Consider the following 27,811-nt stretch of genomic DNA (forward strand, 5'->3'; position numbering starts at 1 on the left):
TTTACTTGATTTTTTAAGTTATGTGATAAGTTATGACATTTTAATTACTCAATATTAAAATTTATTTTTAAAAAAATATTTAAAAGTTTTTTACATTTGAATATCATATCATTTATATAAAATTATAAGAATTAAAATATAAATTATTAATAAAATTTCTTTCCTCCTCTAATAAACCAAACAATTTTTTAATCAAAATTTTCCCTCTCCTTTCCCTCCTCTTTTTTAAACCATATATATATATATATATATATATATATATATATATATATATATATATATATATATATATATATATATATATATATATATATATTCTCCCCTCCATCTCATTTGAATCAAATACACTCTTATAATTATTTTATAAGTTTAAATTCTTTCTTGTCGTTTTCGGTAAATCTTGTGCTGTATTAATTTGTTATTGTCGTTTATATATACTTTATTTTGACTTTTTAAAAAAGAATAGAAAAAAATAGAAATTCATATTAAAATGATCATGTTATAAAATTAAATAAGAATATTTTACTCTAATGATTATATATTTATGTGTGTGTTAATCTTAAACATCAATAGTCAAAGAAAATTAAAACAAAAAAAGTTTCGAATACATTTTCAATTTTTTATATGAGCTTAAAGGTAGTGCATTGTCAGTATAACTTTTTTTATACGGTCAGTGCATCACAACCCTTAAATTTAAATACTTTATATTTAATTTAAAGAAAAAATTAAATTTTTATAAAATTTAACGGTTTGAATTTCAGTTAAAGTGTATTTCCATTAAATCCTTTTTATATTAAATACTATATTTTTATGAAATATTTAAAAAAGAAAAAGTATTCTATTATTACAAAAGAAAATAAATTATATTTTAGCACTTAAAATGCCGCTAAGTAAGGAAGTATAGAAATGTTGTGAATCTACCAACAAAAAATAAAAATCAATCTAACAGAAAAAAAAAAAAAGGTAACTTTCCGTTGAGTTGCAGTTTGATAGTTAACCGCCGATGGACGCCAAAATCGGAAGCCTCATCGAATCCGTCGGAAACTTCTTCACCGGCGGCGATCAGATCCCCTGGTGCGACCGTGATGTTATCTCTGTAACTCCCTCTTCTTTCTCTTTTCCGTTTAAATTCACGTTTTCCTTTGTTTTTTTTCTGAGTTTTTGTTTTCATATCCCTAGTTTTGCACTCCGAAATTCGATTTTGCCGGTATTGATAACTAAATCATGACGAGGAATACATGCAAACATTGTGACACTTTTTTGTTTTTCTAATTTTTCTTTTCCATCAAGTAATTGATTTCATTTGTTATACATCATTATTCCCTAATCGGTAACCTGTTCAACACAATTTGTTAAACGTTTTTCGATTTTCATCTCGAGTTTTAACCTATAAATACAGAATTGGCACCTTTTTTCACTTGTTTATTGTATTAGTCTTTATAAACATGAAGCAACTTGAGAAATTTGTGTGAATAAAGATGAAATGAAAGTAGAAATTATTTTCTCAAACCAAATAGGTTTTCTTCCTTTTTAAAAATACTAAATCAGCTGCTATTAGTGAATGAAGGGGGTCATAAGTTTTCTCTCTTTAATGAGGCACCCTTTAGGCTCGACAGCTCTATAATGCTATTTGCTTTACTTCCTTTAGTCTTATTTATTTTGAATTGCATTGTTTTAAAGGGCTGTGAAAGAGAGGTTGCAGCAGCTTCTGATGGTGACTCTGATGAGCGGAGGAATGAGAGCATAATGAGGTTGTCGTGGGCACTTGTTCATTCAAGGCAAAAAGAAGACATTCAGCGTGGGGTCGCCATGCTTGAAAGTAAAGTGACTTACAGAATAATTTTCAGTGCTTTGGATTAAATTTTCATGTTTTATTTTATATATAAAATAATGGTATTGTGATATAGTTTTAACTCTTGCACTAAATTTGTTTTATCTTGTGTAATATTTATGGTCAGCCTATTGACACCGGCCTTTTATGAACATATGAGAAACAACTTAGATCTCTGGTTTTCTGCTGCTTCAAAATCAACTGTATTTTTTAGTTTCTATTCTGATTGTTGTTCTGTATAGGTCAGTGGTTTAAAATATTTATTTTTAATATTTAAGCTTTTAATTCATTCACCTGATTTTCCCATTTTCTCTGTCATTGTGATTTCTATTTCATGGCATCTCAACACTATACTGTAAACTCAACATATTAGTCTTAATCATTTTTGTTCTTCCACATATGGCTGCTAACTTAGATTTATCTGCCAACTGTGCTAAAATTAATGTAATGTCACTTGGAAAATAAACCATCCAATGTATTCATAATTCTATGTCAGTTGTTTGACTATTCTGCCTAAATGGAGAATTGGAAGTGGAACTGCATCATAAGTAACATATGCAGGACCACTAAACGCTGGACCTTCAAAATCCCTCTGAAGTATCATACACAAACTTCAATCTAGGATGATGAATTTACCAAGCTGACATTTGTAGGGCACCTCTATTACCCGGCCTCGAAATCTCTCAAATTTCCTAAAGCTATTTATGTTTGCTACGTATGAATGTTCCATGGTTTAAACTACCTTCAACAATGCAAATCAAATTTCTTTTTTTGCCGAGCTATATTAAGCAATTTAATTTTTTAAAACTGAGATGCTTGTGGTGTGAATTTAGACAGTTTCCTCACTTTAGGGCCCCCACATTCCCTCGTTTCTTGCTATGTGCTTTGTTATAAAGCCCTAAACAAATATCTTTGATGTTGAATTATTTTGACCTTTACATGCATGGCTAACCTCATACATCCTTAATTATGATTTACAGCTTCTTTGGGCAATGATAAAAGTCCTTTACATCAAAGAGAGAAGCTTTATCTTCTTGCTGTTGGGTACTACAGGACTAATGATTATACTAGGAGTCGACAGCTTCTAGAGCAATGTTTGGAGGTATGTCTTTCTCACTTACTGTTAGATAGTAGCTGAAACCTTTTTTTCTTGTGCCAGATCATCATTTCATATGATTCCTCATGTATGATTTTATAGGAACACAAAGCTCTGTATGATTTTTGGTTTGTTTTTCTCTTCTAGATAGATAGAAAATTAGAAATATTAAAATCAATTGTTATCTTTATGAAGTATCCAGTATCCACTGTTTTGTCTCTAGGCTGGGATATTCTATGTCTCGTTTTTCAACAATAGTTTATTTATTTCATTTAGTTGATACATAGTCTATGCGATGTGGTTGCTTTTGTGGGGCAGCAATATCATATTAGAAACGTAATCAGATCCTTACGTCGTTCCCTATAATTTGGGATCGCTTGTTATTCTAGACGCTGTCAATTAGGATCTTTTATCCTTTGTTACCAACAGTTACAATTTATAACAGGACAATCAGTGAATTGTTAGCAGGTCTCCTGTCAAGTTTGACTATACTAGGCGTGAAGGACATTTAGTAAATTGTTAGTAGGCCTTCTATCAAGTTTTGTCTATACTAGGCGTGAAGCCAAATGCCCAAGTAATTAGGCCTAATTTATGTTATTCAGTGTTTTAAATATAATAAGGATGACAATTAGTGGTCATCGGATTGTTGTTAATTGTGGTTTGAACAAGGGAGAGCCTAGGCTCTATAGTTCCAAGAGGTTGGTTACTCTTGTGTCTGTAACTATTACCACTGAGGCACTGAATAAAGGTATTCCCACTGTAACTCCTCTTACATACAGCAGTTATCATATTCTGTCTGTCCCTATCATTGGTATTGGTGGCACTGATCCAGTGCATGATAGTTACAAGATTAAAGATAGACGCAGGATTGGAATTCCTCAAGAAGGCTTACAACGATTTAATGGCGTCTTGTACAGATTTTCAAGAATTGCAATAGAGCATGGAAGCCGAGAACTCTTGATGAGTAGCACCTATGAACTCTTGATGAGTCTCAAACTAACCGGTACCCTTGAGGAATTCCGAGCTGAATTTGAGTTATTTGCAGGACCACTCCGAAGTGCCGATCCTGAATATTTGAAATGTAGTTTTCTAAATGGTTTGAAAGATGCTATTAAGGCTGAATTGAAATTGCATCCTGTTGATTCTCTGCCGGAGATGATGGATTTTGCGCTACGCATTGATGATCGGAATAAAATGTTTTCCAAACCTGCAGAGAGCAGCCATAAGCCTCAAAATTCCTTTAAATCCTTTCCATCAAATAACATCATTTCCTAAGGACCCACCCAAAGACTCTTCCAATCAATAATTCCCAAGAAACCACCCCAAAACAACCTTATAACAACCAATGAAATGCTTTTAAGAGGCTCTCTAATGCTGAAATGCAGGATAAACTTACCAAAGGCCTTTGTTTTTCTTGTGATGAACGATTTGTACAGGGACATGTTTGTGCTATTAAAAAACTTCATATGTTGTTAATCGAATAGGAGGTTGATTCTGGTCACAATACTAATGTTGACATAGTAGCCACTGAATTCCAGAACCTACACCTTTCAATGTTCAACATTTTAGGTTTTACTTCCAAGAAAACAATCAAATTGTGGGGAGATATAATAGGTCAGAAAATCATTGTGCTGATTAATTGTGGAGCCTCTCATAACTTTATTTCAACCATTTTGGTTGAAGAAACAAGTTTACCAGTTGTGACGACTCGTGCTTGCACAGTGGAAATGGGAAATGGCCGAAATATTCCTTTTGAAGGACTTCGTGAGACTGTCTTTTTGCATATGCAGGGCCTTGCCATACAAGACTTTTATGTCTTTGATCTTGGAAGAGTTGATATAACTCTAGGAATTAATTGGTTGGCTAAGTTAGGTGAAATTTGTGAAAAATTTAGTGAATTAACTCGCCGAATTCCAACAAAAGAGGGTTGTCACATGTTACGTGGAGGTCCTACGTCGGCCAAAGCGGCCATTTCATTGAAGACACTCATTCAGGAGTTGCACTAGGAAAATGAGGTCTTTGTACTAACATGTTATGTACTTCCTTTGTCTTTTGAACCGGGACAACAACTGCCAGTGTGGCTTCAAACTATCGTAAACAGCTATCGGGAAGTCTTTACGGACGTCCAAGGACTTCCCCTGCAAAGAGCTTATGATCATGTAATTGTTTTGAAAAATAGGCCTCCGTTCCCAACCTGATGCCTTATAGATACCCTCATAACCTCATTATTAGAAGATAGAAATTGAAAAGTTGGTGGATAATATCCTGAAATCGGGGATTATACGTCCAAGTGTAAGTCCTTATTCTAGTCCTTTCATTCTTGTGAAGAAAGATGATAGTTGGTGGTTTTGTGTGGATTACCGGACTTCGAATAAGATCACAATTTCCGATAAATTCTCTATCCCAATCATTGCTGCGAGTTGGGAGGGGCCACTATTTTTTTCAAAATTGGACTTAAAATTAGGATATCACCAAATCCGGATGCGACTATAGGATGTTCCTAAAACAACATTCCGGACTCATAAGGGCCATTATGAGTTTCTAGCAACGCCCTTTGGCTTGACGAATGCTCCATCCACCTTTCAAGCACTAATGAACGAAGTCCTTCGGCCTTATTTAAGAAAGTTTGCTTTGGTCTTTTTTAATGATATTTTAGTATACAACAAAACTCACGAGGATCATCGATTCCCCCTTCAAGCTGTCTTATCGCTTCTTAAGGAGAATCAACTCGTGGAAAATTTCAAGAAATACTTTTTGGCCTATCTCAACTTGATTATTTAGGCAATGTCATTGCAGCCCAAGGTGTGGCAGCAGACGCTCAAAAGATAGAATCGATGCTACTTGGCCAACACCCAAAGATCTCAAGTCCCTAAGAGGTTTCTTGGGTTTAACGGGGTAATGTCGCCACTTTGTAAAGAATTATGGCAAGTTAGCAAGGCCTCTAACCCAATTGCTCAGGAAAGATGACTTTCATTAGGATGAGGAGGTGCATACTGCATTTTCCGTTTTGAAGACATCAATGATCGAATTGCCAATGCTCACGGTTGCAAATTTCAGTTTGCCGCCCATTTGTGATAGAAACATATGCTTCAAACAAAGGTTTAGGTGTTGTTTTGATGCAGGGTGGTCGAACAGTGCCTTTCTTGAGTCAACCATTGTGTGATCATGCTAAACGGAAGTCAGTTTATGAAAGAGAATTGATGGCCATTGTGATGGCAGTACAAAAAAGGCCATTGAATAAAAGATATTTCTATTGTAACTGCCCATGCATATACCGGCTTATCATATTCTGTCAGTCCCGATAGGGTTGGCTAAGTAGACAAATGCTACATCTGGAAGTAGGGAGAATGTGTTTATAAATACTCCTTAGCAAGAGGTTTATAGTTCGATCTATGGTGAAAAAACAAATTTCTTGAGAAGCAATTTTACCATTATTGCTTTGTCAGGCTCAAACATGTTTGCTTATGGTAGGAGGATACATGTGTGTTTCATTAGTTTGAAACAGTTAGATCTATCAAGTATTCTCTCAAATTTTAGTTGTTTTAGAAGAAGATCCTGCCATGGACAGGTCTTTCCTCTAGGTCTCGAGGGTTCCTCTGTGTCCAATCCTGTGATTCCGTCCTGTATATGAAAAAATTCACTGTATTAGATGACTGATTTGTTATTATTATTATTTACACATAAGTGAGATTATGAGTTGTATTCATTGTTTGATTTCATTTTGATTCCGTTTCTAATGAGTAAAGAAATTAAACTATTTCTGTGTCTTAGTTATTATTACATGAATGGTTCAGTCTCAGCTTTTCTTTTATCTCTAAATTTTGGGGTGCCCTTTTATCTTTGCAGATTGCACCCGATTGGAGGCAGGCACTGTCCCTCAAGAAAGCAGTTGAAGATCGAATTGCAAAGGGTAAGTTACTTCTTTCTTAATCTTGAATCACAACATCGGAACATTACCTAATGGTTTTTGTATCAATGCAGATGGTGTTATAGGAATTGGCATCACTGCAACAGTTGTGGGGCTTATAGTTGGTGGTGTTGCTACAGCATTGGCCCGAAGGAATTGAATATTATACATGATTTGATATTTGGTTTTTTGTTTATTTTACTTTCATCGGGAAACATTTAAAAGTCGTGTAGACAACTACAGCTTTCAACATTCTTTATTTGTTCAAAAGAGAGTTTTTTTTTTTACTGCAAATATATAAGTGAGAATACTTTACTATTATTAGAAATGATAATAATAATAATATAGCCATTATACTGAAACTATCTGTTCATATTATTTTTGTACTTAGAAACTGTTAAGTAGGCCTTCCTTCACATACAGAGTAATGGTTTTCTTGTCACCATTGTGTAATTTTCTGGCTCCTTCACGTGTCTGAATTTGTTTCTCTTTTTTTGTCTGGATGTTTTGCCACAACATTAATGAAGGATAAAATTTCATATTTATAGATTTTTTCTATATTACACACAACTAAGGAACCATCAATCCATCATACAACTAGAGATTATGTTAAGCTCTTCCAGGCAACAAAAGTTGTCAATCACTTTTCAAAAATTTGAATGCGTTTGTTTCGATTATTACCCTAAAAGCAATAAAGCTAGAGCTGTCAAAATGGACTACCCGGTCCTAAACGGGCCGGCCGTGACGGGTCCTGGGTTTTTTAGGGCTGGGCCAAAAAGGCCCGGTTTAATATGGGCTCGAGAATTACTACCCGAGCCCGGCCTTAGATGGGCTTCGGACTACCCGACCCTAAACGGACTTTTTTAATTAAAAAAATTAAAATAAAAACTCCATAATATTTATTATAATTAAAATTAAAAATTATTGTATTTTAATTATAATACATTTTTAAGTACTATATTATCTTTTATAAATACTATAATGTGCTTTTAAATACAATATATATCCAAATTGTATAAAATAATACTTGAATATTTAAAATAACGGAAAAACTAATATAATACAATCTAAGAGTCTTGATTATATTAATGTAATATTTAAAAGTGAAAGATCGAATAGAATAAAGATAAAATTTAGTGAGAAGAGAAAGATCAATATGATATTTTGGAGTAAACAATTTAAATATTAATATATATTTTTTAAATTTTATAATTATGCGGGCCTAATGAGCTACCCACGGTCCATATGGACTAGTCCTAATGGGTAGCGGGCTTTTTAGGACTGGGCTAAAAATGTCCTGAAAAATATGGACTATAATTTTAAGACCCAAGCCCTATAATTTTCTGGGCTTGGTGGACCGACCCATAACCCATTTTGACTACGGATAGAAAATGGATATTGAATACTATACGTATTCGATACGTTAAAATATGATTAATGTAAGATACATAAATTAAAATTAGACAATGTGTAGCTTTTGAATTTGCATGTTGATGGATGAATGTCTCGTCTGGATCTCTTAAAGAAAATAATATGGATTCGCACAGAGACCACTAGAGGTGAATGTTTATAGTCTCTTGTTGGTATTTATGAAAATGGAGAAACAAAGCTCTCTTTGTAGAAGGTTTTCAACGGCTTGACAATTCGATTGAACCAATCATGCAACTAGTAAAGAAGATAGAGACAGGTGGCTGTGTAAAAGGCAATGTTAGGTTATCAGAGATAGAGATCAAGTTTATTTAATGGGATCACTCGAAGGGCAATTAGATCAAGCTTATTAGATCAAGCTTAATTATGATGGTACTTGCAAGAAGTTTACTTCTAAGGCAAGATGTGGAGGCTTGTTTAGGGATCTTTCAGAAATTTGGCAGAAGGACATGCACATAAAATTGGTGTGATGCTCTTACTGCAGAGATGTGGGAGATGTTGCATGAGATTGAGATAACTTGGCATGAGAGAATTACAAAGCGGGAGTAACTCTAAAGTCTTGATAGATATGATTAATTAGGAGGTTGGGGAAGAACACAACTTTTCAACTTTAGTTCATAGAATTAGAAGGATGACATAAATGAATCGACACATCAAGTTCAATCATACCTATTGAAGAGTAATTCAATATTCAGAAGATGGACTGATCTTCTGATGGTTACTCAGAAGATAGTATTGACCAGAAGATGCTGTTTGGGTCCCATTAGCTTAGCTGTTTAGTAGTAAGGGTACTTTAGTATTTTGTAGTACTGTACTGTTTGTACCTTAGACTTGTTCACTAAGTTTACTGTTTTAGGGCTTATGTGGCAAGATTTTCTTTTCTTATAAATAACCTTGTAATAGCTATCATTAGTAGTAGAATACAACATTTATTCTCTCATCTCTTTTGCGCCGTTATTCCTTTATTCTCTTTGTCACCATCTTTATTCATTGTGCACCAACAATACCTGACGGAAAAAAAATTGTTGTGCAATTGAGTAGTCAATTACAGTCTTTGAACAATAATGGTCTTCTCTTTTTTTCAAATCTTATGTTGGATAAGTTGGATGTCATTTGAATGTCATTGTAGCTAATGATAAATATAAGACCTCGCTCCCTAGACATGTTAGAGTAGCTCATTAGTCTTTTTTCGATTTCTCTTTAAGCCGTGAGGTCCTCTTTTCTACTTAAAAAATACATAAGTTAAAATTAAAATTAGATATTGTGTTTCTTTTGAATTTGCATCTTGATGGACAAAAATAATACTGACATTTCTTTTATTTCAAGTATATGTTTGAATCAGTGTTTCAAGTGCCATTATTATATTTCAATGCACTTTTTAACGTTATTTCGAGAAGCTTCCACATTCCAATGCACTTTTGAACGTTATTTCAAGAAGCTCCAAGTGTTAGCACATGCATTAATATGGTTTTTTGACGTGATTTGATCGAATTCAACTCAATACCAAACACATACGAAATCTACCAACAGTAATTGAAGCTTAAATAAGTAATTAAAGGAATTGGATTTTGTGCTGTTGGCCAACGCTCCAGCCTTAGTTTTGTGCTGAGATGAAAATTAAAAAAGAAGTGGCAAAGATGAGAGAGTAAAATGATGAGAGATAGGAAAAAAAGAGAGCATGAGTGAGAGCTGCAAAAGAATGACAGCTGCAGATGTAGTATTTCAATACACATCAACAATTTAGCCGAGATCTTAGAGTAACCGCATTTGAATAGTTTTCAACAATGATTATTTGGGGTAGATGTATATGGGATTGTCTCCAAGATGAAATTCAAAATTTCAAACTGATCATTTATTTGGACATTACGATTACTTTCAAATTCAATATATTGACAACAAATGATATTTGTCCACAAAAAAATCTGAACCTTTGGTTGAACTTCTTTTTTAAAATAAAAATAGGCTTATGTCACGTGAATTTCTTTAACCTTGAATTCACTCCACTTTAATTTGACAGGAACAAGGTTTCAATGTGCTGATAGCTTTCCTGATTTACATACATTAATTTAAATCTGATACATTAGCAACACCTCGACGGCGCAGTAAACATTAGTAGTACACAGAGAAATCCACAAGATCAAACTTTGTGAGTTCAAAACATTAGGATAGAAAACCTAGGATTATAAGTTACACTTCTACTGTCATAAACTTACGCATGATACAACAATTGAATTCTGCGAAGAATTCAAACACCAAAACAAAAGAGAAACGGAGACTATGGTTATATCACCAAACGCATCGATAGGTAACATGCATCTGGGTGATTTCACCGGTGTAGGTAACTTTAACTACCTGCCCCCTCTGAAGTCCATAATATCGAGCAATTGCATCTGTCTGTAGCATCCGGGGAAGCTGATAATAACAAGAGTTAATATAAGAATACTATAGTATTGGAATAGGATGAACAGTGCATAAATTTAAGATTCTTGAAATACAAGTTATAACATATGTGTGGAAAAAGAGACAACAACGACTAAGCCTTATCCCACTAGGTGGGATCGGCTACATGGATCAACTTTTGCCATAATGTTTTATATCAAAGACCATGCTTCTATCCAAATCATTAATCTCGAGATCTTATGAGTGGAAAAAGAGAATACATACAAAATACGTCTATTTCATACTATTGCGAAATCTAATTCAGTGATTCAGTTATCTTAAGAAGTTATATTGACTAACCTGCTTTTCTTGTATATCGTACTTCTTCAGGAGATTTCTTTTCTGCTTATCAGTAAGAATCTGATGCTTTGGCTTCAACACGTGCTTTGTAATATTAACAAGCAAGTCTGTGATCTGAAAAGAATTAAAGGCTTCAATGAGATTTTGCTCATGAAGCTGATATTTTTGTCATCACAAATAAGAAAACAAAAAGGACAGACACCTAACAATGAGATTTTGCACATGAATTTGATATTTTTATCAAGTGTGAAGTAAATAAGATTGTTGTAGGGATTATTAACTCATAAGCTATTTAGAATGAGATACTCACAGCTTTTAAGCATCTCAAACTTGATGGATCTTATCGACTTTTGTATGTCAAAGTTTTCATCCTCAATAAGTTTCAGCAATAGCAATTTTAGTACACTCTGGGGTGACAAGACCCTTTTTAAGAATGGTGGTCTCTTTCTTACTTAACTATTTATTAGAACATAACGCATAGAATTTAACTTGTCTGGTACAAGGTAGACAAAATTGAGATCTTAGATAGGATCAAGGAGGGAAGTCAAGATCCTAAATCGTAACACGGATCATAAGATCATTTGAAATTCATAAAACTAATGTGTGTACACAGATGCAGATACGTTGAGCGCACCGATGCAGCAGTCCAACACAAGATCAAGAAGAAAGATCGAGAGATGGGAGTAATCAAAGCAGAAGAGTGAGTGTGGTTGGTGTGGGATTAGAGACTTGGGGTTTAGTGTTTGAACCACTTATTGGGATCTGTGCAAATGGCTTTTGAAATCCAGCCTGCACATTTGAGATCACCAAAAAGTACCAACTCAACTGCTCCTACAAGTTTGCGCAGAGATTCCACTAATAACAACAAAAAAGCAATTTTGTATGGACTCAAACTGGCAAACGGTTTCATGTAAGTTTTGATATAGAGATGATAACAAACTAATGTTTGCACCAACTAGGATCGTATAGCAGTTTAAATACAGATGATAACTTGATATAGGTTGACAGATATGCAATCAGAATATTAGTTTATTTTCTAGTAAAATGTGAAAGATTACCATTCAATTTACCAAAAGCAGACAAAAATCAGAATCATGCAAAATATTCAGATATAAATTTGGTTTCTTTTCAACTATACCCAAGCAAACTCGTGAATGTACTTACAAATACGGGTCTAAAGAGAAGTGAAATAAAACGCAGAAAAGAGCAGCACACATTTATATCGTGTGTATTCAGTGGTGCTTTACTGTCAGCAAGGACATTCTCACCGAGAGTTCCCTATGTGCCACCACCCCAGCCTCCTTCCCCGACAGTGACTACCCCTCAATGTTTTTCTCTAATTTAATTTTTTTACTCATTCCTGATTCACCAATTGGATGTTGTTTCCCCTTTGCCAAATTGAGGTTTTGTGTTTGCTCTTTTGAAATTAGAATGTTGAGTTATTTGTGTTTATGGTATAGTATGTATCTTTGTCATTTATAGGTCTTTTAACATTACCTAAATTCTGAGCTTTGTACACCCTGACAACAACCTTGATTACAGAAATTCTTCCCAAAATTTCCAACTACAAAAAAGTAATCATTTCCATATTTTTTCTTAGATGCCCACAAATCCTAATTAACTCAATTTCTTCATTATTTAAACAACTAGTGCATGTTTGGTTTAGCATTTTCCTACTGCCACCGCACGTTTGGAGACCATTTTACCGTGAAAACCAGAAGCTACAAAACTAAGCTTCTTCCCTGCCGCCAAACCAAATGTGCTATTAAATATGGATTTCCTTTGCAAAGAGGTTTAGAGAAGCTAAAGACAGATTGCCATTTTCTAACAGTAAAACAAACACAAAATTGTACTTTTTCAGAATAAAGTTGCATGCAAATGCAGCTTTAGGGTTAGACTAAAACATCAAATATATTCATCAAACTAGAAAAAAAATCAGAGCCATCAGATACCATTTAGAAACACAGCATGCACAATCATATAAACAGATTTCACAAACACACACACAAAAAAAAAAAACATGAAACAACCTTACCTGAAAAATTTCAACTTTGAAAGATAGAACATTAACCGCTTTCAAAGCCTGGCTAGTGATCTGATTTTGCACAATCAAAATCAAACCACTGAGAGTGTCTCTATTCACAATCTGTCCAACAATGTTCCTAACCACATTCAGTTTCACAGTCCCTGGCCCACTAAAAATAACCAAAATCTACAAAATCCAACAAAAACCATCACAATAAATCCAACACAACACAACACAACATCTAAACAACAATAATAAATACTACATTAAATTAACCAAGAGAGAGAAAATCAAGAGAGAGAATGTATACCCTTTTAGAGGGATCAGTGCTATGACTAGCCGTAAACCGGAGTCGATCAACATCAGGAGATTGACCATGAACTTGACGAAATTCTTCAAGGGAGAGCTGGATTTCGGGAGTGGGAATAGAGTAGCCTCTGTCTTTGAGCATCTCGAGTGTTGTTCTGCGAGAGAGGTAGTAACGATGACTCTCTATGCTTCCATTGTCGGTCTTGGTGATTAAACACTTGGGTTGTTCTTGTTCTTGAGGTTGGAGTTGTGGTGTGTCTCCGTTGTCAGTCTCCATAGGGGTTGTGGTTTGAAGAGAGAGGTTGTGTACTCCGTTTTGTTCTGCCATTAGAATTTAGAACTCTCTTTTTGGTTCTCTCTCTACTTGGCTTCTCTCAACTTTCAACTCTCTTGTACTTATGTCGGGTTTCTTTATGATTTCTTTTATTGTTTTATTAAATGTTCACGTCGTAAATTGTGAATTCAAAGAATTTTTACAAAATTATAGACACAATTACCGTCCTCTTGCAATTATAAACATAATTATTCATTCCTTTTAAATGTTTTATTATTATTTACTATTTTTTTCATTTTATTTTTAATTAAAATTTTATTTTAAGAAAATAAAAAATACTTTTTAGTTATTTTAATATCAATTAAATTAATTATAATATTAATTAAATAAGTGAAATGCACTGAATAATAATATAAAATAAAATAATTAGTACTCCCTAGTCCCTATACTCGTGTATATAGGAAAAAGTTATTCTCTCTGTCTCATAATAAATATCTTATTTAAGTCATGCGCGGTTCTTAAAAAATAATTAGATGAATTAATTTTAATAATAAAATTAATATTATTTACTAAAATACTCTAGTTTGTAGAGTTGTTAAAAAAAGTGAAAGTTAAAAAGAAAAGTATAATAGTAAAAAAAATAATAAATGTTGTATTGATATTCTAAAAAAATATTTATTTTGGCATGAAAAAATTGTAAATTAAATACTTTTTATGAGATAAAGAGAGTAGTTTTTTAGATTTATTGGATAATCAATGTATCTGACCTATATACTATCTAGATACATTGATTATTCAATAAATTTTAAAAACATTTTTTTCTTATAATAAAATCAGAGGGAGTATATATTTAGACAAAATTAATATATATGGTAACACTTTTCTATAATCTAATATTATTACTCGTCTTTGACACTTTATTATTCACTATTATTACACTCCTTTTAAACTCTAACTTATTTGGGCATTTCAGTACTACTCCCTTCGTCTTATAAAAAATATCTTATTTGAGTAATGTGCGATTTTTAAAAAAATGATTAGATGTGTTGGTTTTGATGATATAATTAATATCATTTATTATAACACTCTTATTAATTATAGTTCATAGAGCAATTGACTAAAGTAAAAGTTATTAGATAGGGGTATATATTAAGAAAATAATAATAAATGTTGCATTAGTATAATAAAGAGACAATTATTTTAAGACAGAAAAAATACAAATGAGACACTTTTTATGAGAGCGAGTGAGTAACTTGCAGGTCCACCCCCGCTCTACCGTATGAGTGATCAACGTCATTGATTTTAAAGTTGTACCCCACTCTTACATCGTATCCAAGAACTCCATTAAATCCTTCAATCCTGCACCACCTCAATTCTTCTTCACCAATGAGATCTACACGAAAAGAAGGTCTGACGAAGATCTGTCACTAGAGGACCTCATCTAAGCAGGGACTGATACCGAATTACAAACCAGAAGACCTCATCCAAGCAATGACCGATACCGAATTACAAAGTAAGGGCAAACAAAAGCTAGGATTTCTAGATCACGGGAAGGTTAATGGATTCCCAAATGCGGAGTTACCATTAGTTGTAATACTTGTCATAGAGGATCACATAGTAACAGGATTCCTCGCAAGCGACATAAATTCGTATAATGTTCTCTACGCTGGCACGCTCGAGTAGTTAAGGCTCCTTCAGCCAAATAGGGATCCATGCAAGGATGGAGATATTTTGGGTTTCAACGATTCAATAACTCTTTTAACGTCGATCAACGTCAAAAGATAACGTCCCTTGACGAATGACAAATCTACCACTATCACCTAGAGAAGAGGAAAGCCAGAGTTTTGGAGAGGATCAATATGTTTGACCTTGGCGAACGCGAATAATAGGTTAGATCAATTATGGACAATGATTCCAAAGTCGTTCAGCTTGGCGATAATCCAACCAAAATCGAGAAGATAAGACCCAGACTCCCTTTCGAGGTAAAGAACCAACTAATAAAATGACTTTGGATAATGTGGATCTCCTTGCTATGTCTACACATTAAGTATCCAGCATTGACCCCACCATAGTGTGCATATAGTGGAACGCCTATCTCAACGTTTGACACGTCTCGTAACGAGAAAAGAGGCAACTTCCAAGGAAACTCGCAACTATCACTAGCATGTTTGAAGACTATTAGACACCTACTTCATTCCCGAAGAAAAACACATAGGATGACTCTCCAATGTTTAACTAGGCGAGTGGGTAAACAACTCAGTCGAATGTATGCAGTTACTAGTCTTGAGCATTTACTCTAGGTGCAACCAAACATAAATGTTTAAACCTGATAGAGTGTAAACTTCATTCAAGAATAGGTAAACCAACCACAAATATGTTGGTTGCATACTTATCCCATTTATAAAGGGATATGTAGACACGACAAACTAAAGGTGATAGATAAGGTCATCCAAAAGTGAACGGGAACGACGCCAGCGACATATCAAGACTAGCATTATTTAGAAGATCAACCATTCACTAGACGGTTGGACGCATACTTTTAGGAGTTCATTTTTTGGGGAACACATATCCATACTCTTGTATTATACATTTTATTAAGGAAGAAATTAAAAAGGAGTTGCACATGCCTTACATGCAGTTCCCCACTGACCATATAAGTATTTCTCAAAGATTTTTGAAATATGAATAAACGAATCTTCTAACTAAAATAAATATTACACATACAAATATTATTGTAACTTCGGTAGCATATCATGGATTGTGTTCATGAAATAGGTCCCTCATTGGGCGGAACATGCTTAAAGTGCAGCAAGTGCACCACCTCTTAGGAACTAGTCATTCCAAGAGAATAGATGGTGGAGCTCTGGAGACGTCCACCCGAACTAGGACAAAACCTCAGGTCATTGACAGGAACCCTTCCTTTGGCCGAGGATGGTTCATAGTGATGCTGAAGACCAACACTAACTCTCATCGATTGACATAGATAACAACTAACACTTAGTTTCTATCTGATTCACACCAATCTAGACCACAAAATTAAGCAAATATGCTAAATCTCATCAGAAGGCGACCAAAAATTGGTTTAAAGACCTGGAGAGGATAGCAATGGGGTGACTCCCACTTACATAAATAATCCTTTCAATCATGTCAAGAAGAGAAACCACAAGCTCGTTCGAAGCTCAGAAACCAAGCCAACAACGAAGCTGGATGAAAGGATTAAGTGGAATATAGAGTAGATAATCGACAACATATCACTCATGACGGAATAACTTATTTTTCTTTGTGGCCTTTGTTAATTATTTTGATTCGGGAAACTAACTATTTAATTTTTTTATTTCAGGGATGGATCCTACAACACTTCCCCCGCATCTCGGGTTGGTCACTTGCAGAGGGTTATATTGAAGATAAGCATTGTGCCTGCGCATACGACCCCTCTGAGGGAACCAAACGGTAGAGTCGTTCCGGTTGTACATTGATCGGCTGGCACATGAGGACGTACACTTCTCTTCATACGACGACCACCGTGAGACGATATCATTTGACAACGTATTGCTGTTTACGGGTTAGAAGACGACTGCCTATATGCCTGAGCGGGTGATGCGTCAATTCGGGTTCACCCAAACTATTCCTCGGGATCCTGTTGTAGATGCTCCTCCGACACTAAAACAGAGGGATATGGATGAGCTTTTTGATGATTTTGAGAATCATCTTGTTCCCGAGGAGGCCAGAAGTACCGTAGCTACATCTAATTGGAGTAACTAGTATGATTACATGTTATGGTTCTTCCGGGTGTCCCATCCATACATGACACATGATGTTCCAAGGAACCCACCAAGGCCAGTTAATCAGGATATCCTAGAGGAGGAGCAGGCTAAGGCCGATCATGCGACTGACGTGTTTCCCAGGTGTCATCATATCATGGAGCTTGCACAAGATGGTATAGAGAGAGGTTTGTTTCTTGATGGCACCATTGTTAGAGGTGTTCTGGATGCCATCTTGGCGGAGGCTCAGGAGGTTATGCTTTACAGGAGGCAATGGAGGGACGCCACGAGGGTGACATGTTGACTCATCATCCGTCGTACCTAGTAGTTTTTGTTGATTCTTTTGTTATTTGGTTGAATTTTTTAGTTATTCAGTTTGAATTAAAATTTTTCTATCTCATACTACTATAAAACTATATATATATATAGTAGTTCGGGTTTAGTAGCATTTTGTTATTCAATAATTTATGGCCTTTTTTCCAATTGTACAGGTGATCCGGAGGGTGTTCGGAATCAAAAAGTGGACCAGGGACGTCTGCACAATGCTGATGAAGAGGATGATGGGGTGTATCTGTAAGGCACTTTGACGAGTAAGTAAGTAGGAGTACATATAGGTGAGAGTGTTTTGAGGGTTAAAAATTGTGTTACCTGACCCTCAAATGAGAGGGTTTTTATATTGTCCCCCAGCGCTTAGCCATTGGTCCACGTTTTGGGTTAGATCGTGGATTTTGGCCCAAAACGCGTGACTACCAGGATTCTAGGAGTATGTTTAGGAATCCTGGGAGGCTGCCCGAAAATAGTCGTTGGTCGGGCAGATGAGTGGTTCCTGGTCGACACGGTTGTCTGTCGAGCAGAGGTTGTTCCACCCCTGATGGGAGCAGGGCGTGTGCCTTAATAATGGGATAGAAGATGCCCGGTCGAGAGGACAGTCCTTGACCTGATGGGAGCGAACCCAATGACGGGCAGAGGAGATGGCGCCTCCACCGCCCTCAGGTGATTGGGCCAACGTCACTAGGTCGTTCTAGGAGTAGGATTAGATTGGGCCATGCCTGACCATCGGGCCAGTCCAGAACAACAGGTATTTGTATTATGTGCGAATCAACCATAAATATATTAAAATGGTTCTGATACTGGCACAAAAGAAATCGGAAATATATTGCCGGTTCAAAATCGCAAATATACTTCTAATTTTTAATCAATTTTAACAATAAATGGTGCTAACCAAAAATATATTTTGGATTTTAGAGGAACATTTTAAAAATTACAAAGGATTTATGTTTAGGACATGATGTAGAATAAGAATTTCCTTTTTTTTCAATATATGTCCCCTATTTATAAATAAATAAATTCAGATCTCTACCCTCTCATCTCTAACCTATTTTTATCTTCTTTTTCAACAATTCTTTATGAAGTTCATTTTTCATACAATTTTTCTTAAATTTGTTTTAACATTTTTTTCAGTTTCTATTCTCTTTTTATTTTCCTAATTCTTTAGGTATCTCAAGTTTTGATTTGGGTTTTAGGGATTTGAAATTAGAATTTAGATTTGGGATTTAGGGATTTAGACTTGAGTTTTATGCATATTGATTTAGATCTGAGATTCAGAATTTAGATTTGGGATTTAGATTTGGTTCTAATGCTTTATGTATCTTAAAAGTTCCAACAAACTGTTTTTTCACGACTGCTTTGAGTTTCAAGTTGATATGATAAAATCTAGTTCCAACCAAAATTCGGAGCTGGTAACATGTACAGTGATGTTTCCTATCTGTTCATTGAGAAATAGACTTAAAACCTTGTCTTTTAGTTGCTTTGGTATAGGATACAGTTGGGAAGAACATGGGAGGTGGTGGGTGTGATAAGAACAATGATAGTACATGTTGACGATTGCAGTGTTGTTGATGTACATATCTTTGTTATTTTTATAGTGAAGAAAACTGCCAGGGATTATGGTGATACTTTAAACATCAATTATTATAATGTTATTTATTTATTTGTAATGATTTTGAATTGATGTAATGTTTTTTTATATAAAATTCATTTATTGTTAATAATAACCTGGCATCACAATTTAAAGTTGATAATTTTTTACTGGAATTTAAAGAAATGTTTATTTTGGATATGAGTATCACAATTTAAAGTTGATAATTTTTTACTGGAATTTAAAGAAATGTTTATTTTGGATATGAGTATGTTTAGAGGTGGTAAAACGAGTTTGGTCCGTCAATTTTTGTATGACGGACAAAATTTTAATGCCCGCATGTTTTAATGTGCCGACCCGCTCTGTTTTTTTACGGGTTTTTTAAGTTTTTTTTTTTAAAATTTTATAATTTTAAGGACTAAAAGGTTGAATGTTTACAGATTTGCCTCGTTCCGTATTCACTTTTTTGTGGTAAGGACCAAAGTTTTAGGCATGCATCCTCAAAAAAATTTACAAGACAATTTAATCAGGACAGATATGCCTATTTGCCACCCCTAAATCCATTTGAAATAGATAATTTAAGATATAAATGTTTTTACCCGTCTGGACGCAGAGTTTCTATTAATTGACAAAATAAAATAATTAGAAAAAATTATTTATATTTTTGATTAATTTTCATTAAAAATTTAAAAAATATTATTTTCAATTATTATTATTATTTTTTTACATGTTACTCTTTTATTTTCTGTTTTTTGTTATTTATTAGTTTTTTTAATTTTTTAAATTAAATGAATAAATATAAGAAAAAATTACATGTAAAATGAAGGGAATGATTTGGTAGTGTCCCCTAGGGTGGACATCGGTTCGGGTTCGGGCCCAAAACCTCAATCCGACTCAACTCTCAGGTGATAGTTATAGGCCCAATTCCAACCAAACTATGTATTAGTTTTTTCGGATTTGGATTAAAGCGGATTCAGGTAACTATTCTGATTTATTTCAGAAAATTTTACTTCCTACCCCTACACTTGCCTTCCCACCCCTACAATTTTTTAAAAATGGCAATTTTACCCTCAAACATTAACAACTATTTTACCATTTTACTTTTTACCATTTTTCCAAAAAGTCAAAAAAATTTGAAATCTGCACCCCTACGCGCATCAAAAACGGAACACTTGAGGTAAGAGTTCCGGTTCACAAAATTACAAACCGGAAGACTTTTGAAAACAGTTCCGGTTTAGTTTTTTTCTTTCCCGGAACACATTTGGTAAGTGATCCGGTTTGCAAAATTTCAAAAAATCAAAAGAAAAAAAATACACACCGGAACACATTTCCAAACTGTTCCGGTTTGTAAAATGCTCACCGGAACACATTTCAAAACTGTTCCGGTGAGCATTTTGGCCAAACCGGAACAGTTGGTGAAAGTGTTCCGGTGAGCATTTTACAAACCGGATCACTTACCGGAACAGTTTGGAAATGTGTTCCGGTGTGTATTTTTTTTTTTTTCTGATTTTTTGAAATTTTGCAAACCGGATCACTTACCAAATGTGTTCCGGTTTGGCGATTTTGTGAACCGGAAGAGTCTTCTGAAAGGTTCCGGAGCGTATTTCGTGGAGAGAAGGGAGAGTGTTTGTTCAAAATCAGTAAAAAGTTGAAAATGAAATTTTTTTTACCTATTTATACGAGGGTAATTTCGTCCAAAAAATTTGATTGTAGGGGTAGAAAGACAATTGTAGGGGTAGGAAGTAAATTTTTCTTTATTTCAAATTTACTTTGCAAATTGGGCCCATACGAAATTCAGCCCAAATAATAAATCATCAAAAAAATTCTAATTTTTAAATTCTTACTATAAAAACTAGTAACTAAGTCACTCAAAACGATTTTTAACTTAATTTTTAAAATGGAAAATTACCTTTTTTTTTATTAAAAAAAATTTTGATTATTTGAATAAAAAAGTATTAATTATTTGCTTAAAGGACTATTTTAAGCCATTTTAATTCATCCTTCTAAAGATGGATAAACATAGAATATTTTCAATGAAATTGGATCCTATGTCTGTATCATTCAAAAAGAATATTAAATAACAAGTTTAATATTACAAATTTTGTATGAAATTGAAAACTAAATCTTACTTACATAAATAACAAATTTAATAAAATATACAAAACCAAAACCAATACAAATACAAATTTGAAGTTATTCTCAAGACCTCGGGTTTATTAGACAATAAAAACAAGACTACTCCAATGATAACTCCCTATCTGCACACACACAAAACTAAGAATTAAAAAAACCTTGGAGAACAAAAACTTATTAGAAAATTAAAAAAAAAAAAAAACTTAGCAATGTTCTTTCTCTAAAATTTACTTCATTTTTCATTCAACAACACCTTTAGAAAAGACATTGAAGTCAACCTTTAGTGAAATTAAAAGAAAATCAACACTGTTATCAAATTTATAAAAAATTAATAATATAAAGCCATACTCTTCTCATTTACTAGATACAAATCCTATTTCTTTTTTAGATCAACAAGAAAAATAGAGGAGGTTAGAAACACTAATAAAAGCTCATTACAATAAAACTCAATCAAATTAATAACTAATCTTTGAGAGTTAAAAATATGTCACGTAAATTTTTTTATATTAGCTACTGTAAATTTTGAAATTCTTTAAACAAAATTAATTTATGATATTTTATAAGATATACAATCTACATAAAGAATTTAAACAAAAAAAACTATTGTATTTTTTAGGCTTTTAGTGTCTAATATCTCAAAAATATAATGCTTTAATGTTTCATATTCAAAAATAAAAAGTTGAGTAAAATATTTACCATAACTAAACATGGATCTTTGGATCTTTGAAATGAAACAAAATCGCCTCCTTTACTTCACACTTGAAACAAAATAGCCAAGCTCAATTAGAAGATAATATAAAGTATAACAATGTAAAGCTCTTAATGTCTTTCTCGATAGGAATCTTCATAATGTCTTCACAAGTTCCATATTCTTTTCCTACATTTGCTTTTTCATTCTCGATACGAACCTTCATAATGTCTTCACAAGCTCCATATTCTTTTCCTCCATTTGCTTTTTCATTCCTACAATTTATGTATACATATTCTATAAAGTTAATGTGTTGAAGATGCTTGACGCTTGAACGCAAGAAGATCATAAATTCTAGAAACTTTAATTTTAATATGATAACTAAGTTTTGGAAAAAGTTATATGCAGCTCTTCAACTTCACAAGTTACAGTAGTAGTACTATCCAAAAAATTCAAGTTCCAAAATACAGTATTAAAAAGAAAAAAAAAGAGTCCAAACTTTCTCCACACAAAACTAATTCAACATTTTAACGTTTCAAACCAACAATGGCACAAAACTAATTAGTTTTTTTTGGCTCCCGCCCTTAGCTTTTCAAGCCTAAATAACAATACAAAATTTAGACTCCAACAAAACAGAAGTTAAAAAACTCACAAACTCACAAACTCTAATGTTTATTTTGGAATAAGTCCTCTCTCTAAGTCATGAACTTTCTAGTAAAGTTACTTTTTATCTTTGTTTAACACCCAACAAAAAAACTCTCAAAATATTAATGGATACACTAATAATATTTTTAACAAAGTGAAAGTGAAAACTAATAATAAGTAATAACTAATAACATTTGTAACAAAGTGAAATCACTATATCAAGCCAGGGAAGTAACAACTAATAACATCTGTAAGATGAACATTAGTATTTAGTGGAGCAAAGTGAAAACACTATATCAAGCATAAACTATTTCTCACACAAAGACCTAATCAATGCATAAATTTTATCAAATATAAACTTTTGCACACTCACACACCAATAAGACATTGGGTAACGATAGAGAACTCCATAGAACGCGATTAAAATTATAGATCTGAAATAATGAGAGAAGGCGAGTCAAGTAAGAGGAAAAAGAGTTTGATAGCCAGTGAAATTGTAAATATGAAAATAGTGAGTGAAGGCAAGAAACTTAACCAAAATCCATGGACGAATAGAGAGAGAAAGTGTCGGATGAAGGATTTGTCCGCGAGACGTTGAGTGACGGCACAGAGCTTCATGGATGGAGTTTGAGATCGTAAACCCTAAAATTAAAACCAAAGTTAGAGAACGGCAACCATAAAATGAAAATCAAAGATTTATACGAAGGAAGACGTAAATTGACAACCCTAATCTAACCTTATGAATGTTCAGCTTGTGTCAAAGATTGAGGGTGAGCTTGGGCCAAGATAAATTGAAGTCCATCTCTGAGTGTATCTTCGGTCGGATTCGGTTTCCGACGAGCCCAAAACCAACCTCTGAATCCGACCGCACAAGCTCGCAACAACCCATTGTTGATTTTCAACATAATCTGTCAACCGACTAAACCCAAACCATGTCTCAAAGTTTGGATCAGAACGGTCGGTTACCGTTTGTCCACCCCTCTTTCCACATCATTCAAAATGTGTGAACTATTAAAAAAAGTTATACGTGATCTCTTTCTTAACTAAAAATAATAATAAAAAGGACAAAAAAATTTAAAAATAAAATGGAGGACTAATTTTGTGATTTGACTAAAATTTGGGATATATATATATATATATATATATATATATATATATATATATATATATATATATATATATATATATATAATTACACTTTTAAATCACATTACTTTAATATCATTTAAATAAAAAATTCTTTTACATTTTTAAACAAATGATTTTTAAATAAATATTCAAAGAAAATTCATTAAAAAATTACACATTTAATTAATATTTGGACGACTTTAAATTGCGACAAGCCGTTAATTTTATTTGTCAAATCTTTCTATGTGGGATGACATTAAATACAGTCCTTCCTTTGACGACTTTAAAGAAAAGAAATGGTTGTAATGTAACTACTATCAAACACTTTATTCGGGGTTCAAGATTAGAAATGCAACATCTCATGAAATATTTGGTTCAACATAAGTATGTGTACAACTATATATTGAATTATGATTGTGACATTGTCAAATATGTTTTCGATGCCGATCCATATTCAAATAAAATGGATTAAAATTTGTGTTCGTGATAAATCCGACTTACAAAATCAATAAGTATTATTTGTCATTGATTAAGTTTGTCGATGTAACTTTTAGTGAAATGATATACTCAAATGAATTTATTTATGAAAAAAGCTAACATGTGTCATAAGGGTACAAGTTAATAAGTTATTTATAGAAATATTTTCTTGAAAGACGCACATTCAATGTGTTAAAACTTTAAATGTGATTTAATTATATTTAATTATATTTAATTTTTTCTAATTATAGTATCCTTAACGTATGCAATAAGGGCACATGTTAGCATGATCCTTTATTTATTTGATGGTTTAGAAGGAACAAAGTGGCATATGACTTTAGAGAGGATTTATGATTTGTTGAAATTCTAGATTATAACCCCCAAAGTAATTTTGACTCATTGGGAGAATACTTTGATGAAGGTTGTTCCCAAATGCCTATGACATGATCACTGAGGCTTTAGGCACAACAAAATGGTCGCACTTCCCGTGGGACAAAGACTCAGCCCCAACTCACTCTATGATCGTGTGGAAACTCTTGCACAATAGACTATCCACTGATAAGAATATATGTATGCGTGGTTTCTCATTTCCTTCTATCTGCTCTCTATGCCAAGAAGCTGCTGAAACAACTACACATCTGTTCTTCTCGTGCGAATTTGTAAGGAAAATTTAGCATTGGCTTTGTGGGAAGCTACAACTGTCTTACTCTATTAACAACATGGCAGACTACTTCAAGATTTTAAATGAGTCATGGAACCCTCAAGCCCTTGCAGTTATCAGAGCAAGCATACTCTATTCCGTTTACCAAATTTGGTAGGCAAGAAACATGCTTAGATTTGACAATAATGTTACTCAATGAAAGCATTGCATCTCCAATATTGCTGCCAGAGCTAAATTGGTGGGAAATTTAACTTCAAAAAAGGCCAATAACTATTTGAGTAGCTTTTCTATGCTTAAAGCCTTTGACATAGACACCCATCCTCGTAAGCTTCTGACCGCTATGGAAGTTATTTGGTGTCCGCTGGCTCGGGGATGGATCAAGTGCAACATTGATGGGGGTTGCTTCGGGTAATCCGCTCTTGGCTTCTTGTGGTGACCTATTCAGGGATGATAAAGCTAATCATTTGCTTAGCTTTAGTGTGTTTTTGGGCCCTGGAAATTATGTAGTTGCAGAGTTCATGGCAGTAATCTTAGCTATTGAGAAGGCTAAGCAGATGAATTGGACTAAATTATGGATGGAATCAGATTATATGTTAGTGGTGAAGGCTTTTGCGAATGTTCATTTTGTGCCTTGGATTCTCAAATCTCGTTGGCTTACGTGTTGGGCGTATACTCTTAGAATTGATTTTATTATCTCACATATTAATAAGTGCCAAATTGTAATTATTTTTCTATATAGTTTTGAGGCACTTATCTTCTCTTTTTCCTCAATTTAGACGAGTTTTAGTGTATATTACACAAATACGTATACTTTGTGTTTTAGCGAGTTTTTGATTCATTTATGTACCGACTAATATTTTTTTCATTTATTTTGTAGTTATTTGAGCATGTATGGAGCATTGAGTAATAAAGCTTCAAGGATGCAATTTTGGATTAATAAAATAAGAAGCAATTGAAGAAATAAATAGTTGCATACTGGTGTGAGTCGCCCGGTGGAGCAATTGGCTCGCCGGGTGAGCGTGGAAAATAAGTGTCTTGCTTCTTCCTTGGGCCGCCTATTGTTCGCCTGGCGGAAGAATAAGGAGTCGCCGGGCGAAGCAATTCGTTCGCCGGGAGAAAGTAGATATTTTTGCCCACTTGTTGACATGGCGTGGGCTGTGTGGCCAGAATAAAGCTGTTTGCCGGGCGGAGCAATTGGCTCGCCGGGCGAACGTGTCGGGACAGACTTTGTATATAATTTCATTTTAGTTCATTTTAGGTTTTGTGTGGTTGGTTTTGGGGATTTTTGTGCTCTCATTCCAATTCCACCCATTTTTCTTTAGGTTTAGCTTAGATAACAATTGTAGGTCTTGCATTCGGAGGTGGATTGCTTATCAACCGGCGCTGACAAACCGGAAGATTTATGGTTTTATCTCTATTTCTCTCTATGTATTTTCTCTTAGTTGAGTTTTGTATATACATTTACTTTGAACTCATGTATATTTGTCACCCATGGTGTTATATAAAGCTTGTTGTACAAATCTTTGTTGACTGTTGTCTTTGATTTTTGCTCGGTGCTGGGGATTTGGGTTGTTTTAGAGATAGACTTCTTGAATCTTTATCTAGGATGATTATCTGTTAGTTTCTGGATTTTAGAGATAGATTCAGAGCTAAAATTTTTTATGGATGTCGAAGCTTAATGCGTTCGTGTTGGTTGTGTCTGTTGAGAGATCGTCGATACGATTGATATGGATGTCTGATGTGTTGTTGAGGTGTGCTGAGAGATCGTCGCCGAGATGATATAGTAGTTCTCTCTACTTTGAGTTAGAAATGACTCAGGGTGTGAGCGATGCCGGATGACATTGACGAGTACTGTAGGTTGAGTGTAACTGGTCGATAAGTTTAAGGGCCAGTTTGTTTCAACTTTAAAAAAATGGATTTTTTTCTTTGTATTTTTGAAAATAGATTTTCCAAAACCGTTTTTCAAAATATTACAAATTTTTTTATACTCGTTTTTTCTAAAATGAAACACTAATTTTGACATCCTGGAACATAAACATAGATTATTGAAGACCAAAACTTACTCAAAATCGTAATTTTTTCAAAACGTTGTATTTCAAAAATGATTTTTATGAAAATCTATTTGAAATAGCTTCAAAATTAAGTGATTTTTTGAAATTTTGATATCTAAATTTTTTCCTCATAAATAGATGAAATACCTAAAATAACATTTTAAGAATAACTATTCAAACAAAATTTTCATTTGAAGCTTTTATCAAAAGTTTCTTTGTAAATTTTTTTTTCACAAAATTTTGTAACACTATAAAAATCATTTTTAAAAAAAGTCAAAACAAACGGGCCCTAAGTTTGTGAGAAGTAGATTATATACAATGCTTGATAAGTCTTTTCTTTCTGAAGAATGAATTCTTTTTGTGTTGATATTTACTTTTCCGTTTTCATATTTAAATTCATTAAAATTCAAACTCATAACTTTGGAAACTGTTGAACGGCAGTTCAATGCACTGATCCCTGTGGAGACGATAATTTCCCAGATAAATACTTTCAAATCTTTTGTTGCTTGCCGCTTTACCGCTCCAACACATATCTTTAGACAGGTCAATTTTTGTCCAGATATCCTGACTAATATCGGGTTTAAAAGCAAAAACTTCGCTTGGTTTGATTTTGTGCATGGAGACATTAGACCGAATTACTTGTTAGACAAAGCGGATATCCCTAGACTTTACTTAAGAGGTTTTACTTTGGTCTCCCTCTTGTGTCTCTTGTATTTTTTTGTTTTGATAATTAATATAA

General features: G+C 33.7%; 2 protein-coding genes and 1 long non-coding RNA gene across 3 annotated transcripts; 1 reads left to right on the forward strand and 2 right to left on the reverse strand.

Annotated features, from left to right (window-relative positions):
- Positions 1-902: 902 nt before the first annotated feature.
- Positions 903-7,196, forward strand: LOC131610014 (mitochondrial fission 1 protein A-like). Its single transcript, XM_058881864.1, has 5 exons — positions 903-1,096; positions 1,681-1,819; positions 2,812-2,933; positions 6,774-6,837; positions 6,909-7,196. The coding sequence occupies exons 1-5, from the start codon at positions 1,004-1,006 to the stop codon at positions 6,992-6,994; spliced, it is 504 nt and encodes a 167-aa protein (XP_058737847.1). The 5' UTR covers positions 903-1,003; the 3' UTR covers positions 6,995-7,196.
- A 3,088-nt stretch (positions 7,197-10,284) lies between these two features.
- On the reverse strand, positions 10,285-13,737 carry LOC131612389 (DNA-directed RNA polymerase V subunit 5A-like). Its single transcript, XM_058884188.1, has 4 exons — positions 13,338-13,737; positions 13,037-13,213; positions 11,002-11,115; positions 10,285-10,674 (listed from the first exon to the last, which is right to left on the reverse strand). Exons 1-4 carry the CDS (start codon positions 13,662-13,664, stop codon positions 10,549-10,551), a joined length of 744 nt encoding a protein of 247 aa, XP_058740171.1. The 5' UTR covers positions 13,665-13,737; the 3' UTR covers positions 10,285-10,548.
- A 7,676-nt stretch (positions 13,738-21,413) lies between these two features.
- On the reverse strand, positions 21,414-23,760 carry LOC131612390 (uncharacterized). Its single transcript, XR_009287363.1, has 4 exons — positions 23,492-23,760; positions 23,291-23,397; positions 22,119-22,385; positions 21,414-21,547 (listed from the first exon to the last, which is right to left on the reverse strand). It is a non-coding gene; the product is annotated as an uncharacterized LOC131612390 (long non-coding RNA).
- Positions 23,761-27,811: the final 4,051 nt, after the last annotated feature.

The sequence above is a fragment of the Vicia villosa genome, linkage group LG6 (assembly GCF_029867415.1).
Source record: "Vicia villosa cultivar HV-30 ecotype Madison, WI linkage group LG6, Vvil1.0, whole genome shotgun sequence".
In the NCBI taxonomy this organism is placed as follows: domain Eukaryota; kingdom Viridiplantae; phylum Streptophyta; class Magnoliopsida; order Fabales; family Fabaceae; genus Vicia; species Vicia villosa.